The 25,036-nt window shown below is 44.8% G+C and overlaps 1 protein-coding gene across 5 annotated transcripts in view; it reads left to right on the plus strand.

The window, feature by feature from the left end:
* The window catches only part of ppfibp1b (PPFIA binding protein 1b), a 290,693-nt gene that overhangs the window by 93,961 nt on the left and 171,696 nt on the right, over positions 1-25,036 (plus strand). For all 5 annotated transcript variants that reach the window (XM_059978579.1, XM_059978581.1, XM_059978578.1 and 2 more), the window contains 2 exons: positions 10,046-10,145; positions 22,435-22,640. In XM_059978579.1, coding sequence (XP_059834562.1) covers positions 10,085-10,145; positions 22,435-22,640 — 267 coding nt within the window. In that variant the 5' untranslated portion in view covers positions 10,046-10,084. The remainder of the gene's footprint in view (positions 1-10,045; positions 10,146-22,434; positions 22,641-25,036) is intronic.

A 25,036-nucleotide genomic window follows, 5' to 3' on the forward strand; every position in this document is an offset into this window, starting at 1 on the left:
CTAAATTCCAGTGAGTATACGCCCAAATATGCCAAAGGCCCCTCATATGTCAACCACTTTATTCCTAAAGTCATGCTCGTGAATCTCCTCTGGAGTTTCTCCAATGACAATATATCTTTTCTGAGATGTTGGTCATTTGATTAGGTCATTTGACAAGAGACACACACATGCAGTTGCTTAACAAGCTACAAGCCCATGGTATTACAGGAAAGATTCTAGCATGGATAAAACAATGGCTGATTGGCAGAAAAGGGAGCCTTTTCTGGTTGGCTGCTGGTGTGTCGTGGTGACTAGGATTCTTTTGCATTGTACAGGTACATCAATTATTTAGATGATGGAATTGATGTCACATCCTGTGACCAAATTCTGAGGACTGGAAGAAATTCAGAGTCCTGCAGAGGAGGACAAAGGCTTAATTAGGAAAGGGAAAAAAGATTATGAGAGAAAGCTGGCAGGGTGCATAAAAACTGACTGTAGAAACTTTTATAGATATATGAAAAGAAAAAGATTGGTTAAGACAAATGTAGGTCCCTTACAGTCAGAAACAGGTGAATTGATCACGGGGAACAAGGACATGGCAGACCAATTGAATAACTACTTTGGTTCTGTCTTCACTAAGGAGGACATAAATAATCTTCTGGAAATAGCAGAGGACCAAGGGTCTAGTGAAATGGAGGAACTGAGGGAAATGCATGTTTGTAGGGAAGTAGTGTTAGGTAAATTGAAGGGATTAAAGGCAGATAAGCCCAGGAAATAGTGGATGCATTAGTTTTAATTTTTCAAAACTCTTTAGATTCTGGATTAGTTCCTGAGGATTAGTTAGGCCACACTTGGAGTACTGTGTCCAGTTCTGGTCAGTGCTGGGACCCCAGTTGTTTACAATATATATTAATGATTTAAACGAGGGAATTAAATGCAACATCTCCAAGTTTGCGGATGACATGAAGCTGGGTGGCAGTGTTAGGTGTGAGGAGGTTGCTAAGAGGATGCAGGGTGACTTGGATAGGTTAGGTGAGTGGGCAAATTCATGGCAGATGCAATTTAATGTGGATAAATGTGAGGTTATCCACTTTGGTGGGAAGAACAGGAAAACAGATTATTATCTGAATGGTGGCCGATTAGGAAAAGGGGAGGTGCAGCGAGACCTGGGTGTCATTGTACACCAGTCATTGAAAGTGGGCATGCAAGTACAGCAGGCGGTGATAAAAGGTGAATGGTATGTTGGCATTCATAGCAAGAGGATTTGAGTACAGGAGCAGGGAGGTTCTACTGCAGTTGTACAAGGCCTTGGTGAGACCATATCTAGAAATATTGTGTGCAGTTCTGGTATCCTAATCTGAGGAAAGACATTCTTGCCATAGAGGGAGTACAGAAAAGGTTCACCAGATTGATTCCTGGGATGGCAGGACTTTCATATGAAGAAAGACTGGATCGACTAGGCTTATACTCACTGGAATTTAGAAGATTGAGGGGGGATCTTATTGAAACGTATAAAATTCAAAAGAGATTGGACAGGCTAGATGCAGGAAGATTGTTTCCGATGTTGGGGAAGTCCAGAACGAGGGGTCACATTTTTAAGGATAAAGGGGAAGCCTTTTAGGACCAAGATGAGGAAAAACTTCTTCACACAGAGAGTGGTGAATCTATGGAATTCTCTGCCACAGGAAACAGTTGAGGCCGGTTCATTGGCTATATTTAAGAGGAAGTTAGATATGGCCCTTGTGGCTAAAGGGATCGGGTGTATGGAGAGAAAGCAGGTACAGGGTTCTGAGTTGGATGATCAGCCATGATCATACTGAATGGCGGTGCAGGCTCGAAGGGCCGAATGGCCTACTCCTGCACCTATTTTCTATGTTTAACAATGTCTGCATGTCGTGATCTTGCCCTCATAGTAAATGTTGCTACTTGTCTACATTAATCTGTTTCGGTTGCTGTTATTATTGGCAGACTGCCAGGCTTATTGAAGACAGAACATTACTCTAAACTTTGGGCAGGAATGTAGTCAATTAAACTAAAGAGTTAAAAGAAAACCTCAGGAAGCTACCCTATAAACTCCCTCAATGGGCACTTTCACAAGTATTTGCTATCTTGGCCTTTTTTTGGGCAGAGGAAGCCAGTTTATTGAGAGAGTAAACATTGAAAATAACTTGTCCAGATTCTAGCAGTTGTTGCATCAAGGGAGTGTGAGTCCATTCTGTAAATCAAGCATCGTTCCTTAAACTTGGATGAAATTCACCTTTTGGTTTTCCATTAACCATCCAGATTGGTGCCAGTCCTCCTGAATGGAAGTTTTGTACTGGTGTATGTTATTTCATCCCTGAGTATATTCACTGGAATAAATATCTCCAGAGTTATGTATCTATCCAGATGGATTGTTTTCTTCCTCCTATCTGATTGCTCACTTCTGAGAATCAATGGGAAGAAGTATTTAAAGAATTCTCCTGTGATTTTATTGTTTGTGTCTGCTTGCCAAGTTTCTTTTAATTTAGTTAGCTGCTTGATACAAAATAATTTTGTTAGTGCTTGGCGTGGGTTGAACCAAATTTCTGTAGGTTAAAGTAGGTATATAAAACAGTTAACTTATTAATCAAAATTTTATTTCTCTTGCCATCAGCTGTTTTTTTTTTGTAAATCCTATTTGAAATCCAGATATGCTAACTTATTTCCTAATGGTGGGTTGGAGGAAAAAATGAACTTTTCTAAAAGTGTATTTTGAAATTTGGGCCTATTCTGCTGCTAGCAGAAGAGTTGCTGGCTTTACCCAGAGGACTGAACTTTGCTGCTGGCTCTAAAAGGATGAATTAAGTGGTTGTACTGTAGTGAAGCAGCACTGCGAGCATCAACAAACAGTACAGGACTGAAGCTGGCAAAATAGCCTGAAACCTGAGATTCGGTCTCTAAAAACACATACAGCGATATCTTCCTCCTGCTGACTTATTGACAGGCTGCATGTGGAGCTGGATTGGAGGACCTTGCACTGCAAATGTAGTGTAATCATTTAGATCAAATATGTTCTCCTCGGATTGTCTATTGGTGGGTCTTCAGGTAGCTGTTGAGGCCGATCTGGGATCATTATAAATGGAGAACGTGTGTGACTTTGTATAATACAGGAAGACTGATGCTTGGGCAGACACCACATGGTCCTTGACAGATTGGGGTCAGGGTCTAGTGTCCTGAGATGCAAGATGACTGCAGACCCTTCAGAGCTACAGCCTTCCTCTGTCTGCAGTGTCATCATCTGCTACCTCACCATAGAATTGAAGAGGGGTAGGAACAGACGTTAGGAAAGCATTTAATTGGAGGAAGGAGAAATATGAAGCTATCAGGCAGGAACTTGGAAGCATAAATTGGAAACAGATGTTCTCAGGGAAACATATGGCAGAAATGTGCCAAATGTTCAGGGGATATTTATGTGGCGTTCTGCATAGGTTTGTTCCAATGAGACAGAGGAAGGATGGTAGGGTATAGGAACCATGATGTACAAAGGCTGTAAATCTAGTCAAGAAGAAAAGCTTATGAAAGGTTCAAAAAAACTAGGTAATGATAGAGATCTAGAAGATTATAAGGCCAGCAGGAAGGAGCTTGAGAATGAAATTAGGAGAGCCTGAGGGGGGCCATGAAAAGGCCTTGGTGAGCAGGATTAAGGAAAACGCCAAGGCGTTCTACAAGTATGAGGATAAGAAGTGAGAGAATAGGACCAATCAAGTGTAACAGTGGAGAAGTGTGTATGGAACCGGAGGAAATAGCATGAATACTTAATGAATACTTCAGTATTCACTATGGAAAAGGATCTTGGCGATTGTAGGGATGACTTACAGGGGTTTGAAAAGCTTGAGCATATAGACATTAAGAAAGAGGACGTGCTGGAGCTTTTGGAAAGCATCAAATTGTATAAGTCACTGGGACAAGACGAGATGTACCCAGGCTACTGTGGGAGGTGAGGGAGGAGATTGCAGAGCCTTCGCGAATGATCTTTGCATCATCAATAGGGACAGGAGAGGTTCCGGAGGATTGGAAGGTTGTAGATGTTGTTCCCTTATTCAAGAAAGGGAGTAGAAATAGCCCAGGAAATTATAGACCAGTGAGTCCTACTTCAGTGGTCGGTAAGTTGATGGAAAAGATCCTGAGAGCAGGATTTAATAACATTTGGAGAGGCATAATATGATTAGGAATAGGCAGCATGACTTTGTCAAAGGCAGGTCGTGACTTGTGAGCCTGATTGAATTTTTTGAGAATGTGACTAAACACATTGAAGGTAGAGCAGTCAATGTAGTGTATATAGATTTCAGCAAGGCATTTGACAAGGTATCCCTTGCAAGGCTTATTGAGATCTTGCTTTGTTGATCCAGAATTGGCTTGTTCACAGAAGGCAAATAGTGGTCATGGCCTGCATGGAGGTTGGTGACCAGCAGTGTGCCTCAGGGATATGTTCTGGGACCTTTCTCTTCGTGATTGTTTTAAATGACCTGGATGAGGAATTGGAGGGATGGGTTAGTAATTTGCTGATGACACAAAGGTTGGAGGTGTTGTGGATAGTGTGAGAGGTTGTTGTGGGACATTGGTAGGATGCAAAATGGGGCTGAGAAGTGGCAGATGGAATTCAACCCAGATAAGTGTGAGGTAGTTCATTTTGGTAGGTCAAATATGATGGCAGAATATAGTATTAATGGCAAGAGTCTTGGCAGTGTGGAGAATCAGAGGGATCTTGGAGTCCAAGTCCATAGGACACTCAGACCTGCGCAGGTTGACGCTGTGGTTAAGAAGGCATACAGTGTATTGGCCTTCATCATCTGTGGGATTGAGTTTAGGAGCCGAGAGGTAATTTTACACCTGTGTTGGAATCTGGTCAGACCCCACTTGGAATACAGTACTGTGCTCATTTCTGGTCACCTCACTACAGGAAGAATGTGGAAATTATAGAAAGGGTGCAGAGGGGATTTACAAGGATGATGCCTGGATTGGGGAACACGTCTTAAGGCAATAGGTGGAGTGAACTGGGCCTTTTCTCCTTGAAGCGACGGAGGATGAGAAGTGACCTGATAGAGGTGTATAAGATGATGAGAGGCATTGATCGTGGTAGTCAGAGGCTCTTTCCCAGGACTGAAATGGCTAGCACAAGAGGGCACAGTTTTAAGGTGTTTGGAAGAGGGGTAAGTTTTTTTTTATTCAGAGTGGTGAGGGCATGGAATGGGCGGCTGGCGGCGGTGGAGGCAGAAATGATCGGGTCTTTTAAGAGACTTCTGGATGGATACATGGACCTTAGAAAAATAGAGGGCTATGGGTGAGCCTAGGTAGTTCTAAGGTAAGGAAATGTTCAGCACAGCTTTGTGGGCCAAAGGGCCTGCATTGTGCTGTAGTTTTTTTATGTTTCTATACTTTGATAATTTACTCAATGAAGTTGAGCATTGGACTCAGTGTACACTGAACTTTTAATATGTAGAGATTTACTCTATACTGGTGTGTGTCTCTCACTTAGTCATTTAGGTTTTGTGGCATGCAAAATATTTGCATGTACATAATGTTATGTTTCTGAATGAGGTTTATTGTCGCTGACATTAGCTGTGCAATTTGTTTTGTGGCAGCAGTACAGTGCAGGCATAGAAATTACTGTAAGTTGTAATTAAAATAAATTGTGCAAAAGAAGAATAGTGAGGTAGTGTTCAGAAATCTGATGGTGAAGGGGAGGAAGATATTCCCGAAACATTGAATGTGCACCTTCAGACTCCTGTACTTCCCCCCTGATGATAAGAGAGCGTGTCCTGCATGATGATGGCCTTTAATGTGCCTTCACGTGGGACTGACTTTTGAAGATGTCCTCGGTGGGGAAGCTAGTGCACGTAATTGAACTTGCTGAGCTCACAACCCTCTAAAACCTCTTATGGGTCTGTGCGTTGGCACCTCCATACCAGATGGTGATGCAACCAATCAGATTGCATACCATGGTACATCTGTAGAAATTTGCTAGCTGGAGGTTTTGGTGCCATATGAAACACTCTTGCAATTTTTTAAAATACAGTGAATTCTGGTTAGTTGGACCATCATTTATTCGGGTCAACTGCTTATTTGAGCCAACTCTTCAAGAACAAAAACTAGTTGAGAAAATAGCTGGGATTCCTTTTGTTTTTCCGGAGCACTGTGCTATTTAATTGGTACAGGTGACTGTTGCCAAACAGTTTCTTACTAGTGTCAGTCGCATCTGCTCAAGACTGTACTTAGAGTGAACAATTTTCAGATAGTGTCAAAAATAATTTATTTTTTGTCTGATATTTGATGAGAAATAAGCAGCAAGATTATTCAGAACTGTTTTGCTCACCATTGTTTCAAGCATTCAGGCTTGGAGAATTTGAAGTTATCGAGAATAATTTTGAATGTTACAATGAAAATGAAGATTTGGAGGATGCATTCTATGAAGGCAGTCCATCATCTGCACTGATTTTGTTCATTTATAGCCAAGCAGAAGAACACAGCAATGTACACTGAATAAATTCCTCTGATAGGTATTAGGAACTAAGTTTTATGGTATTGTAGTTTTTTTGGTAATGTTGATATTTGTTTTCATTTAAATGCATAAATTATTACTCAGGTAAATGGGAGATTGTATTTTTTAAATTATTACCATGAAACTTCCAATATGGTTGCTGCTTAATCAGGCCAAAATGTACAGGTCCTGATGATCCTACCACCAAACACATCTTTCTTTCACCCCACTTTCTACTTTCTGCATAAATTGCACCCTTCACGACTCCCTTATCCATTCGTTCCTCCCACTGACCTCCTTCCTGGCCGCACTTATCCTTGCAAGCGGAACAAGTGCTACGCCTTCCCCCAAACCTTATCCCTCACTACCATCAGGGCCCCAAACAGTGCTTCCAAGTGAGGCAACACTTCACTTGTGAGTCTTTGGTGCTCCCAGTATGGCCTCCGGTACATTGGGGAGACCCGACGCAGATTAGGAGACCACTTCACTGAGCATCTATGCTTCGTCCACTACAACAAGCAGGATCTCCCAGTGGCCACCGATTTTTAATTCCACTTCCCATTCACATTCCAATATGTCCATCCATGGCCTCCTCCACTGTGACGATGAGGCCACACTTAGGTTGGAGGAACAACACCTTGTATTCCATTTGGGTAGCCTCCAACCTGATGGCATGAACCCTCCCCCCCCCCCCCCCCCCACCATTTCCCATCCCTTTTTCCCTTTCTCACGTCATCTCCTTGCCCACCCATCGCTTCCCTCTGGTGATCCTCATCTCACCATCTCCCCTTTTACTTTCTTCCATGGCCTTCTGTCCCTTTCACCAATCAACTCCCTAGCTCTTTGCTTCAACCGTCCCCCCTCCAAGTTTCACATATTGCCTGCTGTTTCTCTCTCCCCTTCCCCCTCACCTTTCAAATCTACTCATAGAAACACAGAAAATCTGTAGTGCAGTGCAGGCCCTTCAGCCAACGACGCTGTGTTGAACATGTACATTAGAAATTACCTAGGGTTACCCACAGCTCTCTATTTTTCTAAGCTGCATATACCTATCCAGGAGAATGTTAAAAGACTCTATCATAATGTGGCTCTTCCACTGTCTTTGGCAGTCTATTCTACGCTCTGCATAATAATACTTTCCCTTGACATCTCCTCTGTACGTACTTTCAGGCACTTTAAAACTGGATGTCCACATCAAAACAAGAAAAAGAATGAAAAAAAACAGAGAGAGAGAGAGGGAGAGAGACTTTAATTTACAAAAATAGTGGAAAAACAAAAACCTGGATGTGCACATCAAAACAAGAAAAAGAATGAAAACAAAATACTACATATATATACAGCTTGCGATTGTCACCTGTCTGGTTAACAGCCACCCTCACACTAAACAGAAAAAAACCCCGAAGCCTTGGTAGCCTGAGGTTTATAACTGCTAAGCCCCTCCCCCTAGACCAACCAAAAGCTAATTAACTCAATTATCTTCCATTTCACACAATCTGAAACTCTACTGCCAGTTCTCATTATAGGAGTCACCATTTCCCAGTTAAATAACTTAAATGAACCCCAAAACTTTACCATAAGATGAGTTAATTAGTAACATAACCCTTGACCCAGTTAAAGATGGTATCCTCCACCATCAGCACACCTGTGCAGGTTGCTGTTGCCTCGATATAAGACAGCTCTATGCAGCAGCTCTGTTTCAGACCCAGTGACTGTCAAGGGGAGAAACGTCAGATTATCATGACACTTTGGCAAAACACTTATTGGAAAGATGAATATGAATAAATTGACCTATAATTAAACTGTGACATAGTGTTTCTTTTTTTTCATTCTTATTACTGCTGGGGATAAGTGTAAAATTGTGACTGTTGATTTATTGTAATGCGTGCACTCACCACAATGACAGAGGGGAATAATGTGTGTGGATGACCCTTTGAGTGTTTTACTGAATGTGCCATGTGCCGTCCATAATCGGTGATGGGCCTTCGTCACACTAGGCTTACCTATAGCCCTCTGTTTTACTAAGCTCCACGTACCTATCCAAAAGTCTTTTAAAAGACCCTATTGAATCCGCCTCCACCACCATTGCCGGCAGCCCATTCCATGCACTCACCACTCTCTAAGTAAAAACTTACCCCTGACATCTCCTCTGTACTGTTACGAACCCCGTAACTGGGTATCTTACCAGCAAAGATGGGCGTATCCGTTGAAATCTGATGATACTATTTTTAACAGTATTTATTAGTAAAAATACACAAAAATAATATCAATGCAAATATACAGATAAAATACGTCATCAATACTAAACCTAAAAGTGCGGGTATAATAATAATAAGAAATAAGTTCTATCGTTGTCTAGGGGATAATGAATTGTCCGATGGAAATATAAAGTTCAGTTCAGTTCATACAGGCTGCAGTCGTTGTTGATCACTGCATTGCAGTTGGAGAGAGAGTGAGAGAAAAAAACTTGCCGACTTTCCTTTTACGATCTTGATCCGTATCCGTCCTTTAGCTAGACCGTTCCGTGGCGGACTCGTCACCCAGGTAAGGGTGGACACACACACAAGCCCCCACCGGTCTCGTAGCGTCTCTCCTGGTGCGTCTGAGGGGTGTTCCCCAGACCCTACTTTTATCCCCACTCACGGGGTCTCAGATGTCAATCAGGTTGGGATGATGCAATCCCTCAACCAGACCACTCTGGTTGCCCCCTGAAGGGTTTCAATGAATAGAACAGTACTCAATACACAATTCCTTCTTCAAGAGACAATAGCAGTAATCTCTCTTTTTGTCAATAGGAGACATTCCAACCTGTGGCTTCTCTCTCATCAATTTTTCATGAGCGTTGTCAATCTCATTTACTGGGTATCAGACCCGAAATAATAGCGATTTTGCGATTCTCAAAAGGGGGGGGGTGACTTTGCACCCTTCTGCCCATCAGAGTGCTCCTCATTCGTAACAGTACCTACTCCCCAGCACCTTAAACCTCTGTGCTCTTGTGACAACCATTTCAGCCCTGGAGAAAAGCCTCTGACTATCCACATGATCAATGCCTCTCATCATCTTGTACACCTCTATCATATTATATTACTCCTTAGCATTTTTTCTCCAGTTCTGTCGAAGGGTTTCAGGCCGAAACATCAACTGTGCTTTTTTCCATAGATGCTGTCTGGCCTCCTGAGATCCTCCAGCATTTTGTGTGTGTTGCTTGGATTTCCAGCATCTGCAGATTTTCTTTGTGGTCCTGATGAGTCCAATTGATCAGAATCCACTGTATATTCTTACTGTAAATTGTGTTAATTTTTAATGTATTGCACTATACTGTTGCTGCAAATCAACTTTTCACAATATTTCAATGATAATAAACCTGATTTGGATTCATACCAAACCTTGTCAAACACTTAATGAAGCATACCTGCTGGTGTGCACGGCTGTTCCTCTTACTATTCTATTCTGTGCAATTGTATAAAATTGAGAGTTATTTACTGATCAGTATTATGTGATTGAGGGGATTCTGTGATTGCTTCCTATGGCCAAGATGACAATTGTGGTTGAATTCTTTATTTTCCATAGATTTGGGTACTCCATTGACATACTTACAAGGGGAGAAAAATGACCGATGCCAGTGAGATGTTAGCTGCTGCTTTGGAGCAAATGGATGGTATCATTGCAGGTAAGATGTTGCTATAATATAGAAACACAGAAAACCTACCACACAATACAGGCCCTTCGGCCCACAATGCAGTGCTGAGCATGTACTTACTTTAGAAATTACCTAGGGTTACCCATAGTCTATTTTTCTAAGCTTCATGTACCTATCCAGGAGTCTCTTGAAAGACCCTATCGTTTCTTCCTCCACCGCTGTCACCGGCAGCCCATTCCATGCACTCACCACTCTCTGCGTTTTTTTTTTAAAAAAGAAATTGCCTCTGACATCTCCTCTGTACCTACTTCCAAGTACCTTAAAACTGTGCCCTCTTGTTAGCCATTTCAGCCCTGGTGAGGGGGAATATTTAAAGTAGATGTGCAGGACAAGATTTGTCTTACATAAAGTGGTAGGTACACAGTGAAATGGGTTGCTGGAGGAAGTCTTGGAAGCAGATAAAATCGTGGTGTTGAAGAGACTTTTCAATAGAAGCATGAGTGTGCAGGGAATTGAGCTGTGGACCCCCATTACCCAGGGAGTGTCCCCTTCTCATTGCTACCATCAAGAAGGTACAGGAGTCTTAAGATACATTCAACACTTTAGGAACAGCTTCTTCCTGATTGTCATCACATTTCTGAATGGATAATAAATCAATGTACACTACCTCATCTTTTGCTCTTTTTGTATTACTTTAATTATTGTCATTTATAGTTAAAACGAAATAGGAGTAGAATTGGGCCATTTGGGCCACTGAGACCTGCAATTTCATCGTGGCTAATCTATTTTCCCTCCTGAACCATATCCTCCTGCCTTCTCCCTGTAACCTTTCACCCTCGAATAATCAAGAACTTATCAATCTCTGCTGAAAATATGCAGAGTGACCTGGCTTCTACAGCTGCCTGTGCCAATGAATTCCATCGATTAATTACCCACTAGCTAAAATGATTCCTCATCTCCATTCTAAATGGACATCTCTATATTCTGAGGCTGGGCTCTCTGGCTGTACGCTCCCCCACTATAGGAAACATCCTCACCATATCCACTATCATGTTATGCTGCCTCCTCAGGGTTCATCACACAAAACTCAGTCTTGAAGCCTTTCACATATTGGGCTCAAATGCAAGCTACTCTAAAAAGTTATCTTGTAGACATTCTACATATTCTCTCTGGGATCCAAAAGTAGCACCATCTTGATACTTCATCAAAAGCATCCTTTTGGCATGTTTTTTTCGATCTCCACTTTTTTAAAATGTACTGCTGCTGCAAAACAGCGTATTTTCATGACATATACTTGTGATATTAAACCTGATTCTTGTATACAGTCAACCCTCCTTATCCGCGGGTTTCGTATGTGTGGATTCAACCAACCGCGGAGCGGGAAAACCCAGAAGTTCTCTCTCCAGCACTCATTGTTTGAGCATGTACAGACTTTTTTTTTTCTTAACATTATTCCCTAAACAATACAGAATAACACCTACTTACATTGGATTTACATTGTATTAGGTATTATAAGTAATCTACAGATGATTTAAAATTACAGGCAGCCCCCGGATTATGAATGAGTTCTGTTCCTGAGTCTGTCTTTAAGTTGGATTTGAAGTCGGAACAGATATATCCGGTATTATTTAGTGTCAGTTAGTAAAATGTTTTTCTTCGTATATGGTATATATTTTACCTTTCTATGCATATAAAACACTTGAGAAACCACTGTGTTGCTTAGTAATAATTGTAGCTTTCATCGGGACAGGGCCTTTCACATGCTCCATTAAAATTGTCCCAATCGTTGACTGACTCTAGCCTAACGCTTTTCCAATGACCGATGGCGTTTCACCTCTTTCTGATCGCTTTATTACTTCCATCTTATTTTCAGTCGTGATCGTGATTATTTTCGTGAACAGAAACACTGCGGATTCAGAGCTGCTTCAGGTCCTAAAGTCCACCACACTGAAACAGGTTAAATAAAGTCCGGGGTTTCGCTGGGTCCTAAAGACCTCTGACAGTTTAAATAAGGGACTTGAGCATCTGCGTTTTTTGGTATCTGCAGGGGGTCTCAGAACCAATCCCCCGCGGATAAGGAGGCTGACTGTACATCATGTGCAGACAGAAGAGAATTAGTTTGGCATTATGTTCAGCGCAAAATTAGGGTGACGAGTCTTCTGGTGCAGTACTGTTCTGTGTTGTGAGTATTCTGTGCTCTGTCCCAGAGCTCTGGAATATATTCAAAGCCTGGATACAGAACTTTGGTGCAAATAGGGTTTTGGGGAATGGGCAGGAAAGTAGAGTTGAGTCCAAGATTGAATCATCTGTGATTCTCTTTATGTCTTCCTGTTATTAGCTGAGTTAATGCTTGAATGGTACCAGACTTTAGAGGTTTTATAGGATGAGGTGATTAGCAACCTAGGATTGTATTTCCTGGATTTTGGTTAGATTATGTGATTTGGGAGCTCTTTTACCTGTTTCTTATGACAGAAGTTTTCAAAAAAAAACGGGAACTAATAACATTCTTTGCACTTTCCTGCCCTCGCTCTTTCTTATTTCATCCCACCCCTTTACCCTTACATTTTTTTTCACTTTTCTACTTGCTCTCAAAGAACTATGTGTTGAGTGTGGGTGGGAAGTACAGATGCTCATATGGTAATGGAGCAGAGTTTGATTTCCTGTTTGGCCCTCTGTAAGCATGCTGTAGGCTGTGATATACTGAGAATTTCTAGTAGGCAGATGATTTTCAAAAACATTCTTTGCAGAAAATATTTTGCAAATATCTTCCCACTTGAGACAAAGCTCAACTTTTTTTTTACTTTTTTGCTAAAATTTAATAATCAAATCCAGAACACTTTCAATATAAAACACAAATGTTTGAATCATAGAATGTAAAACAGTATAGCCCTTCTAGTCTCATCTTGTCAATCTTGCCCTCAACTCGACTTTGCTGCCCATTCCCTAAAACCCTATTTGCACCTAAATTCTGTATCCAGGATTTGAATATGTTCCAGAGCTCTGGGACAGAATGCCAAATACTCACAACACAGAACAGTACTGTACCCGAAAACTGTTCGGCCTAATTCTGTGCTGAAAATAATACTTGGGCCACCAGTATCCTGATGGGGAGGTTTGCTAAGGCTACTGGGGAGAATTTAAACTAGAATTGTTGGGGGGTGGGAACTGAACTGAAGAGACTGGGGAAGAGGAGGTTACCTCGCAAATAGAGAAAGCTTGTAGACAGTGCAAGGAGGAGAATAGACAGGTGATAGAGAAGGGATGTGCTCAGACCGAAGTCTTGAGATGTTGTAGCGGTGTGCTACACGCAGCGCTAAAATTACGACACGGAGTCGGTAACTGCAGTCGAAGGAAAAGACTTTATTCGAAATCCTCAGCCTAACTTTTAAGCCTCCCTCAACCTGCCCCCCGTGGCGCAGAGGCTCCAAAGCTCTGTGCTCGCAAACCCCCGTAGGCTATCTAATTGTGAGCCGGTTCGGATGTGCCAGGAAATGGGTCGCCACATAACCCCCCCCCCAGAACAGGCGATACACCCCCCAATGTCTACAGTCTGGGCCGGAACCTGCTTGGGAGGTCGGCCTCTGCGCCAAGGTGCCGGAAACTCGGCCGGTTGCGCCAGGTCCACATGGGCCGGTTTGAGGCGGTCCGCCGTGAAAACCTCCTCTTTCCCCCCCAACGTCCAGCACGAATGTGGACCCGTTGTTCTCCATAAACGGCCCCTCGTATGGCCGCTGCAGCGGTGGCCGATGCCCGCCCCTTCGTACAAACACAAACTTACAGTTCTGCAGGTCTTTGGGTACGCAGGTCGGGTTCCGCCCGTGCTGTGAAGGGGTATGGGGGCCAGGTTACCGAGCTTCTCGCGTAGTCTGCCCAGGACTGCTGCGGGATCTTCCTCTTGCCCCCGTGGGGATGGTAGGAACTCCCCGGGGACGAACAGGGGCGCGCCGTATACCTACTCAGCTGACGAGGCATGCAGGTCGTCCTTGGGCGCTGTGCGGATGCAGAGTAGGACCCAGGGAAGCTCGTCCGCCCAGTTGGCTTCTCGCAGGCGGGCCATGAGGGCCGACTTCAGGTGACGGTGGAAACACTCCACTAGCCCGTTCGACTGTGGGTGGTAGGCAGTTGTGTGGTGCAGCTGAGTCCCCAAAAGGCTGGCCATAGCTGACCACAGGCTGGAGGTGAACTGGGCGCCTCTGTCGGAGATAATGTGGGCCGGTACACCAAAGCGAGATATCCAGGTGGTGATCAGGGCTCGGGCACAAGATTCGGAGGTGGTGTCGGTGAGTGGGACCGCCTCTGGCCATCTTGTGAACCGGTCCACGATAGTTATGAGGTGCTGCGCTCCGCGCGACACTGGCAGGGGGCCCACGATATCCACATGAATGTGGTCAAAACGCCGGTGGGCGGGATGGAACTGCTGCGGTGGGGCTTTGGTGTGCCGCTGCACCTTGGCCGTCTGGCAGTGCATGCATGTTTTGGCCCATTCACTGACCTGTTTGCGGAGTCCGTGCCAAATGAACCTGCTGGAAACCATCCGGACGACTGCGCCAAGTTATGAATGGAGTCGAAAACACGGTGCCGCCAGGCTGTCGGGTCGACGGGACGGGGCTGGCCGGTGGCGACGTCACAGAGTAGGGTCCTCTCACCCGGGGCTACGGGGAGGTCCTGGAGCTGCAAACCGGAGACTGCGGTTCTGTAACTCGGAATCTCCTCATCTGCCTTCTGTGCTTCTACTAGTGCCTCAAAGTCTACCCCTTGGGAAAGGGCATGAACGGTAGGGCGAGAGAGCGCATCCGCCACGACATTGTCCTTACCCGAGACGCTACCGGACATCCATTGTGTATTCAGAGATGTAGGACAGGTGGCGTTGCTGGCGGGACGACCAGGGGTCGGACGCTTTCGTAAACGCAAAGGTAAGCGGTTTGTGGTCTGTGAACGCGGTGAAGGGCCGACCTTCTAGGAAGTACCTGAAATGCTGGATTGCCAGGTAGAGCGCCAACAGTTCCTGGTCGAAAGCACTGTACTTGAGCTCGGGTGGCCGCAGGTGTTTGCTGAAAAACGCCAGGGGTTGCCAGCGGCCTGCGATGAGTTGCTCCAGCACCCCACCAACTGCCGTGTTAGATGCGTCCGCTGTGAGGGCGGTAGGGGCGTCCATTCTGGGATGTACTAGCATTGCGGCGTTCGCCAAAGCTTCCTTCGTTTGAACGAAAGCGGCGGCGGACTCCTCGTCCCAGGTAATGTCCTTGCTCGGACCTGACATCAGGGCGAACAGGGGGCGCATGATCCGGGCAGCTGAAGGGAGGAAGCGGTGGTAGAAATTGACTATACCTACGAATTCCTGAAGGCCTTTGATCGTGGTGGGTCGGGGAAAGTGGCGGACCGCATCTACCTTAGCGGGGAGAGAGGTTGCCCCGTCTTTAGTAATCCTGTGGCCTAGGAAGTCAATGGTATCGAGTCTGAACCGGCATTTGGCGGGGTTGATTGTAAGACCATACTCACTCAGTCGGGCGCAGAGTTGACGGAGGTGGGACAGATGCTCCTGAAGACTACTGCTGGCTCTGAGGATGTCGTCCAAATAGATGAACGCGAAGTCCAGGTCCCGTCCCACCGCGTCCATTAACCCCTGGAACGTCTGTGCGGCATTCTTCAAGCCGAACGACATGCGGAGGACCTCGAAAAGGCCAAACGGGGTGATGAGAGCCGTTTTGGGGACGTCGTCAGGATGCATTGGGATTTGATGGTACCCTCGGACGAGGTCTACCTTGGAGAAGATCTGTGCGCCGTGCAGGTTTGCTGCAAAGTCCTGAATGTGCGGCACAGGGTAGCGGTCCGGTGTGGTAGCCTCGTTCAGCCTGCGGTAGTCGCCGCACGGTCTCCAGCCTCCCGTCGCTTTGGGCACCATGTGCAGGGGGGAGGCCCATGGGCTGTCGGACCGCCGGATGATCCCTAATTCCTCCATCCTCTGGAACTCCTCCTTTGCCAGTCGGAGCTTGTCCGGGGGAAGCCGCCGAGCGCGGGCGTGGAGGGGTGGTCCCTGGGTCGGGATGTGGTGCTTAACGCTGTGTCGGGGCATGACCACTGTGAACTGCGGTGCCAGAACCGATGGGAAATCCGCCAGGACCCTGGTGAAGTCGTTGTCAGACAGCGTGATGGAGCCGAGGTGAGGGGCTGGCAACTGGGCTGCACCCAGGGAGAATGTCTGAAAGGTCTCGGCGTGTACCAGTCTCTTCCTGGGCAGGTCGACCAGTAGGCTGTGAGCCCGCAAAAAATCCACACCCAGAAGCGGTTGGGCTACGGCGGCCAGTGTAAAGTCCCACGTGAACTGGCTGGAGCCGAACTGTAGCTGCACCTGACGGGTGCCATAGGTCCTTACTGTGCTGCCGTTCACGGCCCTCAGGGGGGGCCCCGGTGCCCTGCTGCGGGTGTCGTAACTCGTCGGAGGTAAAACGCTGATCTCTGCGCCAGTGTCAACCAAAAACCGGCGTCCCGACCTTCTGTCCCACACATACAGGAGGCTATCCCGATGGCCAGCCGCCGTAGCCATCAGCAGCGGCTGGCCCTGGCGTTTCCCGGGAACTTGCAGGGCGGACGACAACGGCGGGCTTCTGCGCTCCACCACTGGTGGTAGAAGCACCAGTGTTCCTTGGGCCGGGGGTTGGCGGGCTCTGCGGCCGGGCCTGGACTGGTTTGCTGCTGGGAGCGTGGCTGGGAGATCTGTGCGATGGACGCCCCGCTCACCTTTTTGGTGTTCCACAGCGAGTCCGCCCGGGCTGCCACCTTCCGGGGGTCACTGAAATCCGCGTCGGACAGCAGCAGGCGTATGTCCTTGGGCAGCTGCTCCAGGAACGCCTGCTCAAACATGAGGCAGGGTGTGTGTCCGTCGGCGAGAGACAACATCTCATTCATTAAAGCTGATAGAGGTCTGTCGCCCAAGCCATCCAGGTGCAGTAAACGGGCAGCCCGCTCGCGCCGTGAGAGTCCGAAAGTCCTGAGGAGCAGGGCTTTGAATTCTGTGTACTTGCCATTTGCCGGGGGTGACTGTACGAACTCCGCGACCTGGGCCGCTGTGTCCTGGTCGAGGGAGCTCACCACGTAGTAGTAGCGGGTGTCTTCTGAGGTGATCTGGCTAACGTGGAATTGGGCTTCGGCTTGCTGGAACCATAGGTTCGGTCGCTGTGTCCAGAAACCCAGCAGTTTCAACGAAACCGCATGAACAGAGGCGGCGTCAGTCATTTCTGGTCCAAAAATCGTTTGGACCGTCGGGGTCACCAATTGTAGTGGTGTGCTACACGCAGCGCTAAAATTACGACATGGAGTCAGTAACTGCTGTCGAAGGAAAAAACTTTATTCGAAATCCTCAGCCTCACTTTTAAGCCTCCCTCAACCTGCCCCCCGTGGCGCAGAGGCTCCAAAGCTCTGTGCTCGCAAACCCCCGTAGGCTATCTAATTGTGAGCCGGTTCGGATGTGCCAGGAAATGGGTCGTCACAATGTGTCTATTTTAATGCCAGGGAGTGTTGTGAACAAAGCGGATGAGTTTCGAGTGTGGATCAGTACTTGGAGATACGTTGTGGTGGCCATTTCAGAGACTTGGATGGCTCAGGGACAGGATTGGTTACTTCAGGTGCCGGGTTTTAGATGTTTCAGAAAGGACAGGGAGGGAAGCAAAAGAGGTGGGTGTATGACACTGTTGATCAGAGATAGTGTCACAGCTGCAGAAAAGGTGGACGCCATGGAGAGATTGTCTACTGAGTCTCTGTGGGTGGAGGCTAGGAACAGGAAGGGGTCAATAAATTTACTGGGTTTTTTTTTATAGGCCGCCTAATAGTAACTGGGAAATCGAGGAGCAGATAGGGAAACAGATCCTGGAAAGGTGTAGTAATAACAGAGTTGTCATGATGGGAGACTTTAATTTCCCAAATATCGATTGGCATCTCCCTAGAGCGAGGGGTTTAGATGGGGTGGAGTTTGTTAGGTGTGTTCAGGAAGCTTTCTTGACACAGTATGTAGATAAGCCAACAAGAGGAGAGGCTGTACTTGATCTGGTATTGGGAAATGAACCTGGTCAGGTGGCGGATCTCTCATTGGGAGAGCATTTTGGAGATGGTGATCACAATTCTATCTCCTTTATAATAGCATTGGAGAAAGATAGGAACAGACAAGTTAGAAAAGTGTTTAATTGGAGTAAGGGGAATTATGAAGCTATCAGGCAGGAAATTGGAGGCTTAACTTGGAAACAGATGTTCTCAGGAAAATGTACAGAAGAAATGTGGCAAAAGTTCAGGGAATATTTGTGTGGTGTTCTGCATGGGTACGTTCCAGTGAGACTGGGAAGTTATGGTAAGGTACAAGAACCATGGTGTACAAAGGCTTTAATAAATCTAGTCAAGAAGAAAAGAAAAGCTTACAAAAGGTTCAGAGTTCGGTAATGTTAGGGATCTAGAAGATTATAAGGCTACTAGGAAGGAACTTAAGAAGGAAATTAGGAGAACCAGAAGAGGCCATGAGAAGGCCTTGGCAGGCAGAATTATGGAAAACCCCAAGGCATTCTACAAGTATGTGAAGAGCAAGAGGATATGACGTGAAAGAATAGGACCTATCAAATGTGACAGTGGGAAACTGTGTATGGAACTGGAGGAAATAGCAGAGGTACTTAATGAATACTTTACTTCAGTATTCACTATGGGAAAGGATCTTGGTGATTGTAGTGAAGACTTGCAACAGACTGAAAAGCTTGAACGTATAGACATTAAGAAAGAGGATGTGCTGGAGCTTTTGGAAAGCATCAATTTGGATAAGTCGCTGGGATTGGATGAAATGTACCCCTGGGCTACTGTGGGAGGCTAGGGAGGAGATTGGTGAGCCTCTGGAGATGATCTTCGCATCATCAATGGGGATGGGAGAGGTTCCCAAGGATTGGAGGGTTGCAGATGTTATTCCTTTCTTCAAGAAAGGGAGTAGAGATAGCTCAAGAAATTATAGACCGGTGAGTTTTACCTCAGTGGTCGGTAATTTCATGGAGAAAATCCTGAGAGTCAGGATTTATGAACAGTTAGAGAAGTATAACATGATTAGGAGTAGTCAGCATGGCTTTGTAAAGAGCAGGTCGTGCCTTAAGAGCCTGATTGAATTTTTTGAGGATGTGACTAAACACATTGATGAAGGAAGAGCAGTAGATGTAGTCTGTATGGATTTCAGTAAAGCATTTGATAAGGTACCCCATTCAAGGCTTATTGAGAAAGTAAGGAGGCATGAGATCCAAGGATCCAGAACTGGCTTGCCCACAGAAGGCAGAGAGTGATTGTAGACAAGTCATATTCTGCATGGAGGTTGGTCACCTGTGGTGTGCCTCAGGGATCTGTTCTGAGACCCTTACTCTTCGTGATTTTTATAAATGACCTGGATGAGGAAGTGGAGGGATGGGTTAGTAAGTTTGCTGATGACACAAAGGTTGGGGGTGTTGTGGATAGTGTGGAGAGCTGTCAGAGGTTACAGCGGGACATTGATAGGATGCAAAACTGGACTGAGGAGTGGCAGATGAATTTCTACCCAGAGAAGTGTGAAGTGGTTCATTTTGGTAGGTCAAATATGATGGCAGAATATAGTATTAATGGTAAGACTCTTGGCAGTGTGGAGAATCAGAGGGATCTTGGGTTCCGAGTCCATAGGATGCTCAAAGCAGCTGTGCAGGTTGACTCTGTGGTTAAGAAGGTGTATGGTGTATTGGCCTTCATCAATCGTGCAATTGAATTTAGAAGCCGAGAGGTAATGTTGCAGCTATATAGGACCCTAGTCAGACCCCACTTGGAGACTTGTGCTCAGTTCTGGTTGCCTCACTATATCCCTTCAGTTTTCTCTTTCATGTATGTGCCTATCCAAGAGACTTTTAAATGTCCTTACTAATCTACACTGTCTTCCTGTAACACCACCAATTCTGGCAATACATTCCATGCATCCACCATTCTGTGGGGGGGGGGGGGTGGACCTACCCCTGACATCCAAGTGCCTTGTATTAACCATCCTGCCTTAGGAAAAAGCCTCCGTCTATCAATACATCTTCTATGCCTCTATAAGGCACTTGGCCCTTCCATTTATCTTCTGACTGATCCACCTATCTATATAATTCCATTTATCTGTATTAGGTCAATGACCTTGACGGTGGTAATTCAACTGCTTCCTTCGCTGTTGCTTTAAAGTGTGATTACGTGCCTCCACCTTTCACTGTAAACCCATACCTTGTTTTTGACACCCACACTGTAGGGAAATAAGACTCCTACTATCTGCCCTGTCTATTGCTCTCAAAGTTTATAAATGCAAATCAATTTCCTATCCCAACCTCTGTATTCCTCCAGTGGATTCCAACGATCTCATTCTGTCTCAAATGCTGTAATTGAAATAAATTCCTGGATACTATCCCAGGGAGTAATGTGAGCAAGTTCATTGTTACATATTGCAATTAGTTACATCTGTCATTTATCACAACAGTAAAATTTGTTGGAATCATTAAATATTTGTGGAGAAAAGTGCAGAAGGCCTGTTTGGGAATGTTATTGGTATGGATACTGGCAGTGGAAGCTTGATACAATAGTATCACTTACAATAAGTGACACTCAGGAATTCCTTTTATGGAGTCTGAAACAGGTTTAATATCACTGGCATATGTGGTGAAATTTGTTTTGTGGCAGCTGTGCAATGCAATACTCACAAAAAAACACTAATTGAGCACTACCTCACTTGGGTAGGAATAAAAGGATCCTTGTCTGGTTGGCTGCCTGTTTCTAGTGGTGTTCTGCAGGGGTCGGTGTTGGAATCGCTTCTTTTTATGCTATATATCAATGATTTAGATGATGGAATAGATGGCTTCTTGCCAAGTTTTAGATGATAAGATTAGTGGAGGGGAAGGTAGTGTTGAGGAAATGGTTAGGATGCAGAAGGACTTGGATTAGGATAATAGGCAAATGAAATACAAAATTGAAAAATGCATGGACATGCACTTTGGTAATAGAAATAAATGCAGGCTATTTTCTAAATGGGGGAAACATCTGAGATGCAAAGGGTCTCGAGAGTCCTTGTGCAGAACACTCTAAAGGTTGACTTGCAGATAAAGTAGGTGGTGAGGAAGTCAAATGCAATGTTAGCATTAATTTCAGGAGGTCTAGAATACAAGAGCACGGATGTGATGCTGAGGCTTTATAAGGCACTGGTGAGGCCTCACCTTGAGTATTGTGAACAGTTTTGGGCCTCTCATCTTAGAACAGATGTGCTGGCATTGGAGAGGGTCCAGAGGCTGTTCACAAGGATGGTTCTGGGAATGAAAGGGTTATCATATGAGGACCATTTGATGGCTCTGGGTCTGTACTCGCTGGAATTTGGAAGAGCAGTGGGGGGGATCTTATCGAAACCTTTTGACTGTTAAAAGGCCAAGACGGAATAGATGTGGAAAGGATGTTTCCCATAGTGGTGTAAACTAGAACAAGAAGACACATCCTCAGGATAGAGGGGCATTCATTTAAAACAAATGCAGAGAAACTTCTTAAGCCAGTGAGTGGTATATGTATGGAGGTAGAGGCTTCTGTGGAGGCCAGGTTGTTGGGTGTATTTAAGGCAGAGATTGATAGGTTCTTAATTGGACAGGGCATCAAAGGTTACAGGGTGAAAGCTGGAGAATGGGGTTGAGGAGGGGGATAAAAGGATCAGCCATGATTGAATGGCTGAGCAGACTCTAGGCCAAATGGCCTAATTCTGCTCCCATGTCTTATGGTCTTAATAATAGTGAGGTTGTATTCATGGGTTTATTGTCCATTCAGAAATCAGATGGTGAAGGGAAGGAACCTGTTCCTAAAATGTTGTGTGGGTCTTCAGACTTATGCAGCTCTTCTCTGATTGTAGTAATGAAAAGGGGGCATGTCCTGGGTGATAGAGGTCCTCAATGATTTGTGCAGCCTTTTTGAGGCATTACCTTTTGAAAGTGTCCTGGATATGAGGAGGTGAGTGCCCATAATGGAGCTGGCTGAATCTGCAGCTTTTTCCAATCTTGTGCAGTTTCCTTTCCAATTTTGTATGTTAACTTGCTCAATTGAAGTCCATTAGTAGTCTGTCTTAGACAATGAGATTTACCTGCATAAGAAATTAATTTAATGAAGATAATCAATTTCCAGCCCAAGTTATAGCCTTGACCTTGCACATTATAGTACTGTGCAAAAGTCTTAGGCACATGTATATAGCTAGACCGCTCAAAACTTTTGCACATTACTGTATTTCAATGATACTTGTTGCTCATATTCATGAGACTTAACTTTTTCCTCATTCATCTCTCACTAGGTTCAAAGACCTTGGATTACACAAATGGAATCTTTGACTGCCAATCGCCCAACTCCCCATATATAGGTGGCCTGCGTGTTTTACACCTGGTGGAGGACCTTCGAGGACTACTGGAGCTGATGGAGAATGAGGAGAAAGATGGACTGCGCTGTCAAATACCAGACTCCACTGCAGAGCTTCTCGCCGAATGGCTACAGAGTCATCTGGTGAGTAATGTGCTGTAAAGGTTAGATAAAAGGTTAGCTTTATTTGTCAAGAGAGATTTGCAATTCTAAAATCTGAACCAAAAGATCCAACTGTCAGTGGATCAGGCAGCAACTGTAAAGGGAAATGGACAGTCAGCATTTCAGATCAGTACTGATGAAGGATCTTGACTAAAAATGTCAATGGTCCATTTCCCTTTGGGATGTGTATGACGTGTTGAGTTCCTCCAGCATTGGTCAGGTGCTGGAATCTGAAGCAACACACAAAAAGCTGGAGGACCTCAGTGGGTCAGGTTAATCTGTGGACAGAAATGTACAGTTATTGTTTTGAGTTGTGGTCCTTCATCTGGACTGTAAGATAGAGAAGGGATAGCTCATAAAAGTGTGAAGACAACATTTGACGAGGGGGCTCTCGGAGTTCAAGTTCACAATATCCTGAACAAACATGGGTCAATAGGATGGTGAGGAAAGCATAGAGTATAGAAGCTGTGACATTATGTTGCTACTTTCAAAGCACTTTGTGCTCAGAAAAATGTGAAGTGATTCACTTTGGAAGGTCAACCTTGAAGACAGAATACAGGGTTAATGGCAGGACTCTTAAGTGTTGAGGAACAGGGGGACTTGGGGTCCTCCATAAATTCCTCAAAATTGATAGAGTGGTTAAGAAGACCTCTGGTATGTTGGCCTTCATTACCTCGCAGCTCTTAAATCCAATCCCCTGACTAATGTTGCAGCTCTGTGAAATCCTGGTTAGACCACACTTGGAACATTGTATTTAGTTCTGTTCACTTCATTATAGGAAGGATGTGGAAGCTTTAGAAAGGGTACAGAGGAGAATTTACTAGGAAGCTGCCTGGATTAGAGAGCATGTCTTATGATGATAGGCTGAGTGAGCTAAGGCTTTTCTCCTTGGAGTGGAGGAGGATGAGAAGTGACTTGATAGAGGTGTACAAGATGAGAGGCATAGATCGTGGACAGCTAGATACTTTTTCCCAGGGTAGAAATAGCTAATATGAGGGGAATAATTTCAAATGTCAGAGATAGTTTTTTGTAATGCTGAGTGGTGAGTGTGGAACACATTGCTAGGGGTGATGGTAGAGGCATTTACATTAGGGCTTTTAGGAGACACTGAGACACATGGATATTTGAAAAATGGAGAGCTAAGGAGGAGGGAAGGGTAAGATTGATCTTAGAATAGGTTAAAATGTGTTGAACATCGTGGGCTGTAGGGTCTATATTGTGTTGTAATGTTCAGTGTCATTTTGGTTAGAATATACTTGGAGTACGGTGCGCAATTGTGTTCTCAACGTTATTTGAAGGACGTGGTTGTAGTAGAGATTGCAAATGAGGTTTTACAGGATGTTGTCTAATTGGAGGACTTTAGTTATGAAGAGAGATGGGGTGGACTGAATTTGTTTTCCTAGGAGTGAAGAATGCTGCACAGTGACTTGATAGAGGCATATAAAATTAGGGGAAGCATTGATGAGGTAGATAGCAAGAATATTCTTCCCCATTATAAAGGTATCAAAAACAAAAGAGCATTTGTTGAAACTGAGGGGAAGTCGTGAAAGAGGATTTGAGGGCAAATATTTTGCGCAATGGTTGATAGCTGGATCTCGCTGTCAGGGGTGGTGGTCAAATTGGATACAATGACTACAAGTGATTGAGATGTATAAACAAGGACTTAAATAGTCGAGGCACAGCAGGATCCAGACTTATTGTTGGCAAGTGGTATTACTGTATTTAGGCGAAAAGGTTGGCTTCTGCAGAAAAGCAATTTCCATGCTGCACAATGTTATGAACCTTTTATAACATGCTGTTCCTACAAACGAATTCAGCAAATAGAAAGTTAATTTGTTATGGTATTTGAAGCAGGGATTTTGGCCAAAATTCAGAGAATTAATGTGGTAAACTGGATCAGCAAGTTTGCTGATGATACAAAGATTGGAGGTGTAGTGGACAGTGAGGAAGGTTTTCAAAGCTTGCAGAGGGATTTGAACCAGTTGGAGGAATAGGCAGAAAAATGGCAGATGGAGTTTAATACAGACAAGTGTGAGGTATTGCACTTTGGAAGGATAAACCAAGGTAGAACATACAAGGTAGAAGGTAGGGCGCTGAGGAGTGCAGTAGAACAGAGGGATCTGGGAATACAGATACAAAATTCCCTAATAAGTGGCGTCACAGGTAGATAGGGTTGTAAAAAGAGCTTTTGGTACATTGGCCTTTATAAATCAAAGTATTGAGTATAAGAGTTGGAATGTTATGGTGAGATTGTATAAGGCATTGATGAGGCTGAATGTGGAGTATTGTGTGGAGTTTTGGTCACTGAATTACAGGAAGGATATTAATAAGGTTGAAAGAGTGCAGAGAAGGTTTACAAGGATGTTGCCGGGACTTGA

Source organism: Hypanus sabinus, chromosome 8 (genome assembly GCF_030144855.1).
Source record: "Hypanus sabinus isolate sHypSab1 chromosome 8, sHypSab1.hap1, whole genome shotgun sequence".
Lineage (NCBI taxonomy): Eukaryota > Metazoa > Chordata > Chondrichthyes > Myliobatiformes > Dasyatidae > Hypanus > Hypanus sabinus.